Source organism: Lithobates pipiens, unplaced genomic scaffold (genome assembly GCF_037356315.1).
Source record: "Lithobates pipiens isolate NorthernLeopardFrog02 unplaced genomic scaffold, aLitPip1_a1.2 Scaffold_16, whole genome shotgun sequence".
NCBI lineage: Eukaryota > Metazoa > Chordata > Amphibia > Anura > Ranidae > Lithobates > Lithobates pipiens.
The window spans coordinates 527288427-527302096 of record NW_027507748.1 but is presented as its reverse complement, the minus strand read 5'-3'; the positions used below and the strand labels follow the sequence as shown (position 1 = coordinate 527302096).

The 13670-nt window shown below is 42.3% G+C and overlaps 1 protein-coding gene across 1 annotated transcript in view; it reads left to right on the top strand.

The window, feature by feature from the left end:
* SUGT1 (SGT1 assembly cochaperone of MIS12 kinetochore complex) overlaps nt 1-13670 on the top strand; it is a 277622-nt gene that overhangs the window by 28133 nt on the left and 235819 nt on the right. Inside the window, exon 4 of the mRNA XM_077483157.1 lies at nt 748-835. Within this exon, the coding sequence (XP_077339283.1) occupies nt 748-835 (88 nt within the window). The remainder of the gene's footprint in view (nt 1-747; nt 836-13670) is intronic.

Sequence of the window (13670 nt, the reverse complement as noted above, 5' to 3'; positions counted from 1 at the left end):
TAAGGCCTGATTCACACCTATGCAATATTAGTGCTTTTTGCAGATTTGCACTACAGTTCATTTAACATGGTTTCCTATGGAACACGTTCTGTAGTGCAAATCTGCAAAATGCAAAAAGCACTAAAACTGTATAGGTGTGAATCAGGCCTAAAGCCACAGGCAAGTCACACTATATAATTGCACTGGAAATTGCATGAAAACCGCATTGCATTATTGTGAACTGAACTTTAAGGTGAGACCATCTACAACAGGCAAATCCGTGACAGCAGTTGCAGAGGAAAATAACCCCCACCCGCTGTCACAGGGAGGGAGTGTGTGGCCGGAATATGTTTTAACCTAAATACATGTGTGTAACATGTTCTGAAATGTAAAGGTATCCTTTCATTTGTGTTTTTATCTATTATGGTGGAGGTCTACGGCAGTTTTCTACACTGAACACTGCCACAATCCCTTTGTTAATTAGGCATGGAACCCATGACATTTTCTTTCTATGTCTCTTCACAATAGAAACAATACCCCCCCAAGTATTTATAAAACACGTTGAGTGTTATTCTGAACAAAGGTATTTTACTTTAAAAATAACCGTGTGCTTGATTTTGTAAATGACATTGATGTTTAACAATATTTATAATATAAAAGCTGTAGCGATCAGTCAACGTTTTTATTATTATTATTATTATTATTATTATTATTATTATTATTATTATTATTATAAATATATATATATATATTTTTTTTTTATTCCAGGAGCTGACCAAGGCATTAGAGGGATCTGACAATGCAGAATTCTACTGTCAAAGAGCTTATGCTCATATACTTCTCCAAAATTTCAGTGGTAATGGACTGCCTTGCTTATATTTTTCGTACTTTTACATTTACTTTTACATACTACTTATTGTAATACTGTTTAGAATACTTTAAGACTTGTTGACTTTGTGCATTTTGTTTGCTGCTACAGAAATGTTTAGACAGAAAACAAATGGGCCATGGAAGAAAGCTTTTACAGTTTATAATGATGTACGCCAAAGTCTCCTTGTTTTTGTGAATAGTAAGCTTGTTTTATGAACAATTTCTATTCCATATCGGAAAATAGAATTTGTGAATTTTCAATAAGATTATATTTGCAGTTAAATCAGTCTGAAAACCTTTTTGGGTTGGTTTGCAAGAGCTGAGCTATTCATTTACTTTTTTTTTTGTTTGTATAGTGTCTGGTAAGTTTTTAACTATGCCTTTTTTTAATAAAGTTACCTTTTTGGGTTCTGATGCCCCTGCATGTGCAGTTTTATACTTTCCTGTTCCTGCCACTCTGAGACCTTTGCTGTGTGCTTTTGCTCTGTGTCGTATTGCCTCTTCACTGTCAGCTCTGATTTTTCTCCTGTACATTTTCTCTTTTCAGTCTTGATTTATTCTGTTGTCACTTGTCACTAGGGATGGGCTTTATGTTCGGGTCGAACATGCATTCGACTCGAACATTGGCTGTTAGCCCGTTCACCGAATAGCGAACAATTTGGGGTGTTTGGGGCAAATTTGAAAGCCGGGGAACACCCTTTAAAAGTCTATGGGAGAAATCAAAAGTGCTAATTTTAAAGGTTAATATGCAAGTTATTGTCATAAAAAGTGTTTGGGGACCAGGGTCCTGCCCCAGGGGACATGTGTCAATGTAAAAAAAAGGTTTTTTCTGGAGCAGTGATTTTAATAATGCTTAAAGTGAAACAATAAAAGTGTAATATTCCTTTAAATTTTGTACCTGGAGGTGTCTGTAGTATTCCTGTAAAGTGGCACATGTTTCCTGTGTCCCCCCCCCCCTCCTGAGGTCACATTCCCCCACAGGGGAACCCCAAACCAATTTTTTTTTAAAAAGACGTGGGGGTCCCCCTTAAAATCCATACCAGACCCTTATCTGAGCACACAACCTGGCAGGCCACAGGAAAAGGAGGGGGGACAAGAGAGCGCCCCCCCTCCTGAGTTCACATGCCCTCAACATGGGGAGGTTGCTTTTGGATAGCACCTCCAAAGCACCTTGTCCCCATGTTGATGGGGAGAAGGGCCTCATCCCCACAACCCTTGCTCGTGGTTGTGGGGGTCTGCGGGTGGGGGGCTTATCGGAATCTGGAAGCCCCCTTTAACAAGGGGACCCCCAGATCTCAGCCCCCCGTGTGAATTGGTAATGGGGTACAAATGTACCCCTACCATTTCACAAAAAAAGTGTCAAAAATGTTAGACAATAGCCGTTTTTTGACAATTCCTTTATTAATGTCTTCTTCTTTCTCCGCTTCTTCTTCCATCGGTTTGCTTTTTCCTCCATCTTGTTCCCCCAATTCTTCCTCCTATCTTCCTTTGCTTCTTCCTCTGGCTTCTTTTTCCCTGCTTCATCCTCCAGACGATCCACCTCAATGGGAGTCAACCGCTGTGTGACGCTTCTGTTCTTGTGACAGCTCTTATAAAATGGAGGGCGGGGTCACCGGGTGACACATGGATTTTGAAGGGAACTTTTGAAAGGGATTTAAAAAAAAAAAAAAAAAAAATTGGCGCAGGGTTCCCCTTAATATCCATATCAGACCTGAAGGGCCTTTTTTTTTTTTCTAATTTTGGTTCGGAGTTTCCCTGTGGGGAAATCGCATGCTGTTTTTTTTTTTTTTTTTCAATATGTGTGTTGCCGGGACCGACAATTCATTATAGCCGCAAGTAGTTTTAAATTATTTTTTTTTTTTCCTTTTAGAAATGTCATTTTGCTCTCAGACTGTTCTAAACACGGGAAACATGTGCCACTTTACAGGCATAGTATAGACACCCCCCCCCCCCCCGGTACGAAATTTAAAGGAATGTTTCACTTTAAGCATTATTAAAATCACTGCTCCCGAAAAAACGACCTAACTTGCTTATAAGCCTTTAAAATTAGCACTTTTGATTATTCATGTTCGTGTCTCATAGACTTTAACGGTGTTTGCGCGTTTGAACAAATTTCTAATTGAATCATTCTAAACTGAAATTTTTCCCTAGTAACGTGTTTCCCATACCACTGTCATAACCCAAACCAAGCTAAATTTAGTGCCTTTTATACACTTGAAATCTTTTGACAAAGCAGTTAATCAACATTGTGCATCTGTCTGCTTGACCTTGAGAGTTGCAAGAGAGACACCTGCTGGTTGGTATTAGAGTTACTTTATACTGAATGTGAAACTGAAATTTTTCTGCACAGTGGTCCAAAGCTTCCTCACCTTTCCATTTGTGTTAAAGCAGATCATCACTTAATCTGAGCACCAAAAACACTATTTCATTGATGTTTAATATTCAAAGCAAATGCCCCCATCCATCCATTTCTCTATGCTTTATTTTGTTGAGAAAACACTTTGAAAAACAACCCTCTAGCCTTTCTGGATGTGCCCATCTTAATTAAGGCTGGATTCACACCTATGCAGTTTTAGTGCTTTTTGCAGATTGGCACTAGTCCATTCAACATTGTTTCCTATGGAACACGTTCTGTAGTGCAAATCTGGAAAATGCAAGAAGCACTAAAACTGTATAGGTGTGAATCCAGCCTAAGGGCAGATTATTCATGTAGCATTTACTTCCTGGAAACCATCTGCTCTTGGCTCAGGCATGCAGGCAGGGGAATGTGCTTAGCTGAGAAAACCCCTCCTCCCCTTCTGAATACTCCTGGAATGTATGACATAATTGGCCCAGGCAAGTGACCACGAAATAACTGAAGAAATAAAAAAAAAAGTAAAACACAAGTTATTATGATATACTTTCCTTTATTTACTATTGCAAGTAGCATGTGGATTAATAATAATGTTGATTTGAGGGAGTGAAGTTCCACTTTAAAAGAGAATTATGTTACTTTTTTGTTTGCTTTTTTTTTAGTTTCATACTAACCTAGGTGGATGGAGCATCTGACCGATGCTGCAGCTGTCCCCCTGCATCTCTGCACTGAGACTGCAATCAATCAAGGCAGCTGGCAAATCCAGACTTTGGAAGTCGGGATGAAACGCTGCCTCAACTGATGGCAGTGACATCAGCAGAGAGCGGACTGCAGAAAACGGGTCACAGGAGTGCAAAACAAATTGTCCTCCTATGACCCAGAGGAGAAGCCCAGCCTAAAAAGCTCAGACTGGACTTCTTTTAAGTTAAGTTTGACCAGTGATAATTTTAAAACAATTAGACTTAATATAGATGCAAAATAAACATTTTTGTCCTGCAAGTTATCCTGTTTTTGATATGACCATAAAAAATATTTTTGGTTCAGAACATGGTGAAATATCTTACAAATTAAAAGAATTAACATAATTGATTTATTTAACGTGTTTTTTTTATGTAGCTTCAACAATTTACACAAAATTTTACATACTTAACATTCATATCAGTCCCTGCCCTCAATTTAAGGGAATAAGAGAAAAACATTACTGCGCTCCTAATCTAAAAGATTAAAAAACGAAAACCCAGTTACAGCTGCAGCTACCAGGATGTGATACACATCCAAAATACAATGCCTATAGAGACCAAAATTAGCTGCGCTACCTAACCCCACTGAGGCTATTACTGTTTGTGCAAGGAAATGAAAATGAATCAGATAATTCCAATAGATTAAGTGAAATCAGTTAGAACAATTCATATACAAACAAAATTAAGTGATAAATGCTCAAAAATTAAATATGATTAAATTAAGATAGTGATTAATAACAGTTGATTATATTCAAAAAGTGAATAATTATAAATGAATAAATAAATTCATTAATTATTTACTATAAGTAAACAAATTTAAATTAATTATAATCAATAATTATAAATAAATACAGTGATTATTAATAATTAAGATAAAAAAACAGTGACAAATTAATTTTAAAAAATCCATAAAGAAGGTGAACCAGTGAACCACAACCAATGAGAAAAGGTCCAAACAAAAAGTTTTTATAATGGAAGAGATATCTCTTTAACCACTTGAGACCCGCGCTAAGCCAAATGACGGCTACAGCGCGGATCTCCTTTTCCGGGACTACGTCTATTGACATAGTCCCGTGCACGAGCGGCCTGCGCGCCCCCTGAGGGGCACGCGCGGCGCGCTCTGTGATCGGCGAGTCTACGAGACTCGCCTGATCACCGATCCGTGCAAGGGGTTGATCCCGACCCCTTGTCACGTGATCAGCTGTCAGCCAATGACAGCTGATCATGTGATATAACGGAGCCGGTAAAAAAAAAAGCCGATCACTGGCGGCTGTGATCGGGACATCAGTCCCGATCACGGCCAGCCCTGCCAGTGCCCACCTGCCCCCTGCTTTGCCTGCCTGAATAAAAAAATGTATCCCCCCTGTCAGTGCCACCCAGCAGTGCCCACAGTGCCACCCAGCAGTGCCCACAGTCTGCCTCAACAAAGATGCTGCACCCCAGTGCCACATATCCGTGCCCAGCAGTGCCGCCCATCAGTGCCCAGCAGTGCCACCTATCAGTGCCCCTTAGTGACACCCATCCGTGCCACCCATCCGTGCCACCCATCCGTGCCACCCATCCGTGCCATCTTATCTGTGCCCGTCTTTGCCCATCGGTGCCGTCTTAACTATGCCTATCAGTGCCGCCTCATCAGCGCACTTCAATGAAGGAGAAAAATGACCTGTTTGCAAAATATTATAACAAACTATTAAACATGATTTTTTTTTTTTTGCATCTTTTTTTGTTTGTTTAGCAAAAAATAAAACTCCCAGCTGTGATTAAAGTGGTTGTATTCCCAAATTTTTAACTTTTACCTACAGGAAAGCCTATAATAAGGCTTACATGTAGGTAAAAAAAATATCTCCTAAACCTGTACAGTTTAGGAGATATTCCCCTCGGTATGCGCCGCTGACTGCAGCGGCGCATGCGCACAAGGAGATTCTCGGCCTGAAAATCCGGCAGTGGCCGGCCGGCCGGAATGAAATCTCCCGCGTGCATGCGCGGGAGTGACGATATCGCGGCTCCGGCCACTCACAGCGCCGGAGCCGCGATACCCGGAAGAAACGCAGAGGGAGCATGTCGGCTCCCTTGGCGTGGATCGGGCCAGATGTCGGGGCCTCGTTCTAAGGTAAGTATTTGCTCATGCTCATGCGGTGCATACTAGCTCATTATGCATTTTGCTTTGCAGGTTTAAAAAAAAAAAAAAATTGCGGGTTTACTACCGCTTTAAATACCACCAAAAGAAAGCTGTGGGAAAAAATGATAAAAATTTCATTTGGGTACAGTGTTGTATGCCCACGCAATTGTCATTCAAAGTGCATCAGCGCTGAAAGCTGAAAATTGGTCTGGTCTGGGACTGAGGGGGGTTTAAGTGCCCAGTAAGCAAGTGGTTAAGAGGGTGCCAGTGAGCCGTGCGATCCACCTTCACCAAGCCAGAAACCCGTGAGTCAACAGTGGGAATGCACGCTTACCAGAAAGCGGTATGTAAACGCTCATTGAATTTGTCACCCGAACTGCACCAATCCTGACACCTATTGCGGAAACACTTTCGAATGGACCATAGAGACCCACGCATTTTTCTTTGTTTCTGTGATAAAATTATGCAAATTATTAATTTTTCTTCATACATTTTGGGCACAATTGATACTGCTTCATATCTTTTGGTAAAAATAACCCAAATTAGTGGATATTATTTAGTCTTTGAAAGTTGGAGAGTCCACAAGCTGTGGTGCGACTCATAAAAAATTGATCACATCTGATGTACTGGTGGCCTATCTAATTTATTGCGACCCGAACAAGCCAGGAAATTACAAATACCCCCCAAATGACCCCTTTTTGGAAAGTAGACATTCCAAGGTATTTAGTAAGAGGCATAGTGAGGTTTTTGGTGTTGTCATTTTTTCCCAAAATTCTTTGCAAAATGAAGATTTTTTTTTTTTCCCCCCACAAAATTGTCATTGTAATAGCTTATTTCTCTCACATGGCATGTGTATACCCCAAATAATGCCCCAAAATACATTCTGCTACTCCTCCTGAGTATTAGGATACCTCGTGTGGGACTTTTTTGCAGCCTAGACACTTAGAGAGGCCCAACATGCAGGGAGCGCGTCACGTGTTCTAGGAGCATAAATTGCACATCTAACTTGTTGACTACCTATTACACTTTTGAGGGCCCTGGAGCACCAGGACAATGACACGTGACACTGATGACACTTTATACCGATGACAGATGGCACTAATACGTGGCACTGATGACAGATGGCACTAATACGTGGCACTGATGACAGATGGCACTAATACGTGGCACTGATGACAGATGGCACTAATACGTGGCACTGATGACTACTGACACTGATGACAGATGGCACAATACGTGGCACTGATGACACGTGACACTGATGACAGATGGCACAATACGTGGCACTGATGACACGTGACACTGACGGTTGGCACTGGGGACGGGTGGCATTGACAGGTGGCACTGGGGACAGGTGGGCATGTGTGTGTGTGTGTTTTACTGTGGCTAGTCACAGACGCTGCAGCTGTTCATCTCTCCCTCCTCACACGCTGTCTCTGTGTGAGGAGGGGAGCTGGCAATGAGAGATGATCTCATATGTTTACATATGAGATCACCTCCCATTGGATAGCCCAATCGAGTGCTAAATGGCCGTTGTGATTGGCCGTTTAGCACTATCTGTGATTGGCTGTGTCAGAGGGACACGGCCAACACAGAACTTCCCCGATGCGTGCCCGCAGCAGCGCGTATTAGGAAAGTAAACAGAAGGACGTCCAGGGACGGCCTCCCGGCAGTTAGCGTCCGCTCTGTAGCCGTCTTTTGGCTATAGGGCGGGCGCGAAGCGGTTAAATAAACAAAATATACTCACAAACATAGCAGTAAAAAAGCATGAAATGCCAGCCGGCATGCGAAAGCCCGTTCAGAATGTCAAGGTAATTGCGTCAGCACATCTGGACCACCCGACGTATGTTTCGTCATAAGGTGACTTTGTCTGGGGTATGGGCGACGCGCTAACGCATCACGTTTAAATAGGGACAGTAATAAAACCAAGCCTCATTGTGAATAATGGCACTAACAACCAAGCCTCTTTATGGGTTGGAGGAAACAGGAAGTGGTCATAATAACCACAACTAAACACAGTTGCCATATTAAAATAGGGTGCAACTAATTGCAAAAATAATAAAAATCATAAAAAATCTTTGTATTAGCATCTAAACCTATTAAATAAACATATATAGAAAGGATAAGAAATAATAAACTAAAAAAAAAAAGAAATAGGAATAAAAATAAATAAAAATAAAAAAAATTAAAATAAAGAAAAATTAATAATAATAATAAAATAAAAATAGAAACAAAAAAATGGATCAAAAAAATATAAGCATAATAATGGATTAAAAAAATATTAATCAATATCAATTTAAGGCCCCTACCTCAAATACAAAGTACTATGGCCAATTTCAGTAGAAATAAATAAACTTACCAGTCTGTCTTTGGAGTGTGAGTATAAATTGGAGTACCTGGAAGAGACCCACACATGTATAGGGAGAATATGTAAATGCCATACAGATATCGGTGAGATGTTTGATGTAACAAGCGGTTATGCTAAGCATACAGGCAGCAATGTTCTGGCAATTTTTGATACTAATTTACAAAACAAGTCAACGAAACGTGCTGCTAACAGTTTTGATCATTACAGTTATGGTACGTACACTTTCATGAATAAAAAAAAAAACAGTAAACCGTAAAAACAGTAAAGTTAGTCCACCCTTTTTTTTGTATAATGTGAAAGATGTTACAGCGAGTAAATAGATACCTTAACATGTCACGCTTTAAAATTGCGTACACTCGTGAAATGGTGACAAACTTTGGTACTTAACCACTTGCCGCCCGCCCTATTACAAATTGACGGTGGCAAAGTGGTTTCATAATCCTGATCGGATGTCATATGACGTCCTCAGGATTATGAGCCGCTGCGCGCCCCCGGGGGCGCGCATTGCGGCGATCGTTGTTGCGGGGTGTCAGTCTGACACCCTGCAACTACGATCTCGGTAAAGAGTCTCAGACGGAGACTCTTTACCACATGATTAGCCGTGTCCAATCACGGCTGATCACAGTGTAAATAGGAAGAGCCGGTGATCAGCTTTTTCTCACTCGCGTCTAGACGCGTCAGACGCGAGTAGAGGAGAGCCGATCGGCTGCTCCTCTGACAGCGGTGGGGCTGTGCTGATCGATTATCAGCACAGCCCCCCCGAGGATGCCCACACTGGACCACCAGGGACGCCACCAGACCACCAGGGATGCCCAGGATAAGGTATGCCACCCTAGACCACCAGGGATTCCAGTCAGTGCCACAATGGATGCCAATCAGTGCCTACAATGGGCATCACTGATTGGCATGCATTATTGTTTGGCACTGATTGGCATCCATTAGTACAGTATATTATAATACAATGCCGCCTATCAGTTCCCATCCGTGCCGCCTATCAGTGCCCATCCATGCCACCTATCAGTGCCCATCCGTGTCGCCCATCAGTGCCGCCTATCAGTGCCACTTCATTGGTGCCACCTCATCGGTGCCCATCAGGGCCGCCTTATCATTGCCCATCAGTGTATCCCCATCAGTGCCCATCAGTGAAGAAGAAATTTACTTATTTACAAAGTTTTGAAACTGAAACAAAAAAAAAATTTTTTTTTCAAAATTTTCGGTATTTTTTTATTTGTTTAGCAAAAAATAAAAACCGCAGAGGTGATCAAATACCACCAAAAGAAAGCTCTATTTGTGGGGAAAAAAATTATAAACATTTCATTTGGGTACAGTATAGCATGACCGCGCAATTGTCATTCAAAGTGCGACACCGCTGAAAGCTTAAAATTGGTCTGGGCAGGAAGGTGTTTAAGTGCCTGGTATTGAAGTGGTTAAAATTCTCCATAGACAACCCTTTAAAAATGTCTACAGGTTACCAGTTTAGAGTTACAAAGGAGGTCTTGTACTAGAATTATTGCTCTCGCTGTAACGATTGTGGCGATACCTCGTGCGGTTTGGACACTGTTTACATTAGCAGGCACGACTTGCGTATGCGCGCAAGCACAGAGGGATGGGAGGGAGTGTTTTTTTTTTTTCTGTTCACTTTTATTGCTGTCATAAGGAATGTAAACATCCCTTGTGACAGTAATAGTCAGTGACAGATACCCTAAGACCCCAGATCTCTCCATAAAGAGTATCTAAATCTACCCTAAGACAAGCATCAAAGCAGTGATTGCAGAAAGATCCTGTTAGCGGCTCCTTTAAGGTAGATTTAGATGTGCATCTAAAGCCACCTCTCCTCTGAAGAGAGATCTGTGTTTTGAATCACTTTTCAGAGATGATTCGCAAGTGGTAAGTAGGCAATTTGATGACTTCTCGCCACCTGTTTTAATCCCTTTTTTGCTCCCAGACCAGAGCCACAACCACATTGTAGTGTTATATTTTTTTAAAAATACAGTACAAGACACAGGCATGATATTGGTTATAGGCAGGTACCTTCAGGTGATTGGACACTGGAAAAAAAAAAAGCTTCAAAGACCCCATAAAACACCTCCCACTCCCAGCAAGCCTAGTTTCTTTGTCAGGTGTTTTGATATCGCCTTTCTACTGAGTGGGAATTTTTCACCACTCAGTTCTGCAATCAACTTAATTATTATACAAGATTTATATAGAGCCAGCTGTTTGCTCATCACTTTACAATATAAAGGGAGACATTGCAGCAACAATACAATTGTATACAGGAGGGTTGAACGGCCCCTGCTCCTGTGAGCTTACAGCCTAATAGGGAGGGGCTGGGGAAACAAAAGGTAGTAACTCTGCGGGTTGAACTGATGAGGGAAGTAGAAGATTCAGTTGTTGGCTAAAGGCAGGGTAGGCCTCCCTGAAGAGATGAGTTTTCAGGGATCGCCTAAAAGTGGTCAGAGTAGGAGATAAGCAGACAGATTGGGGTAGTGTGTGCCTGAGGCTGGGAAAGGCTCTGGAGAAGTCCTGGAGATGGGCATGGGAGGAGAAGATGAAGGAGGTAGAGAGCAGGAGGTCTCGGGAAGAGGGTAGAGGACATTTTAGGTGTTATTTGGAAATATTCCAATATCTTATGTAGCTCAGGGCAGAGTTGTTAATGGCTTTGTAGTGTTTTGCATTTTATTTGCTGGGTAATGGGAAGCTAGTGAATGGATTGGCAGAGAGAGATGGCGGACACTGAATGGTTGGTAAGGTGGATGAATCTAGCAGGGACATTCATGTTACATTGAAAAGGGGATAGCTTGCAGAGAGGTAGACCAATGAGGAGGGCGTTAAAATAGTCAAGGCGAGATAAAAGGAGTGAATACGTTGTTTAGTGGTTTCAACCGTTAGGTGTGTATTTTGGAGATGTACAGCGGTGAAGTCTGCAAAATTCAGAGAGCGATTGGATTTGGGGCTGAAAGGACAGGCCAGAGTCCAGGATTACACCTAGCAACCTGGCATGAGGAGAGGGACTGATATTTTTAGATAAAGGGTACATCCTTCCGAAGTAGGTGAAGCCAGGGGTGTGAAGGGTGAATTCCCTTCCTTTTATTTTAGACTTCTGCTGTTGAGTGCCCAGTCCCTAAAAGCTGGATTGGTCCCTCTTCCGCTCTCATCTCTTTGAACTTGGATCTTGGGGACCTGGTGTGCTAGTCCCCTGTTCCTTCTCCCTTCCACTCTCCTGCACTTAAGTCCTGTTCTAATTTCTGTAACTGTTCTGTGACTCACAAGGTCTTCAGCCCTTTCTGAGAACTTAAGCCGCCAACGTGCTCTGCACATACTCCAGAAGAAGGGGCTGTCCTCTTGGTACCTGAGCTGCTCTGGAGCACATGTTTTCCAACTGCTGCTTTCATGCTCTATCTGGCTACTGTGGTGGTAACTGACTGGCTACAAGCAAAGGGAAACTGCAGAAATAGTTTAGTCTGGCTGGATAGTCAGTAAGACATGGGGGACCTGCCACATTTTAACTGCTTTCTTGCATGGTGGGTCACAGTCAGTGCCTTCTTACAAGGTACCCCCTCACAACATTTGGTGGACCCTACAAAGAAGAGGGCTGGGACAGGGAAAAAGGTCTTTCCTGGTACTATGAGCGATAGTGGCACAGGCCTGGGGATATATCCACTGATACTTTGCTCCGTTGATCCCCCTAAGATTTTCTGCCTATGTCAGTCTTTTCCATTTACCCATGATGCTTTGCTCTCTTGCCTATGTAAAAAAAGGATATTGTGGCTCCCATGTCTGAATTATGCAGCAAATTTAAGACCTGATCCAACCAGTGGATCACAGGAGTTGCAAACACTCGTCACCCCCTGTCTTGACAGGTGAAAATTACCAGCAGAGGAGAGTGTAGTCAAAATAAAGGGCAGGGAGAGGGGGGTTTGGTGGCTGATGCCTCCTCTCCTCTGAGGAGGAGAGCAAAGCCTGTGTGTACAAACAGGCTTTGGACTGGTACTGGTCAGTGGCCCAGGAGTTGGGGACCCCTGCTGTACTGTGTGTGTGCTATAGAATAGGATTTTTGACTTGCCTATAAAATGTATTTTCTTGGAATACAGTACAGGACACGAGTTACCCTCCCACCTATGGTTCTTCCATTGCTTGCTAAAGAATTGAGAATTACTAGGAGAGAGGGGTTATGTGGAGCTCCTTGCAGCTTTAGTGCCTGTGTCCAATAATTTTGTAGGTACCTGTCTATAACATATTCATCTCTGAATCTTCCTGTGTCTTATATTGTATTCCCAAAAAAATATTTTGCATTCAAACTAGACATGTGATTGAAAAAAATACATACCCAAAGGATTGTTTTGTAGCATGTCACAGTAGTAGTAGTATTAGTAGTAAAGAGGGAGTGGAATTTATATAAAGATGTTAATTCTTCCTGTAGAGGTTTTGCTTATTAGAAAGGGGCAGTGCTAAAATTGACTTGTGGCAGAATAGTTGACATTTTCATGTGATTCAGCTGCCTGTATCTCTGGATCTATTGATTTGGTTTCGATATGCAGTTTCACTAAAGGTAACTTTCTTTTCTTACATCAGGGGACACAGAGCCATAGTAGTTACTATGTGGGATGTATGGACCACTGACTGAGTGATTGGCACTGGCACGTACCTAAGGCAAGATGTGTACTCCCTATATAACCCCTCCCACTACTGGGAGTCCTCTGTTTTTTTCACCAGTGTCTAAGGTGTTGGTCACAAGTAAAGATGTGCTGTGCTGAGGATGCCAATCGGGTTCCACCTGAGGCATTATATCACAGACACTCTCATTTCAGAAAGACTTTTTAACTGAAGCGAGGCAGTCTGTCACACTAAGCCCTTGTACGCACGGTCGGAAAATCTGTCGTAATGAGTCTTATCAGACCGCGTCGTCAGATAATCCGACTGTGTGTGGTATGCATCGGACTGATTCCGTCCGAATCTCCGTCTGACCTAATTTTCCAACATGTTGGAAATATTTCCCGACCAACTGGGCCGGACGGACCTAATCCGATCATGTGTAGAGCATTTTGATCGGACCAAGTGCCACGCATGCTCAGATCAAATTCCTACATCAAAGCTATTGGCTACTACTGAATGTAGTCCCATCGTAACGAAATTACGTCATCACGTTCTGAAAGATCTGATTTTTCGCCAACTTGGCCCGACCGTGTGTATGCAACAGTTTCGGACACAATCCGTCGGACTAAATCCGACGGGCAAAATCCG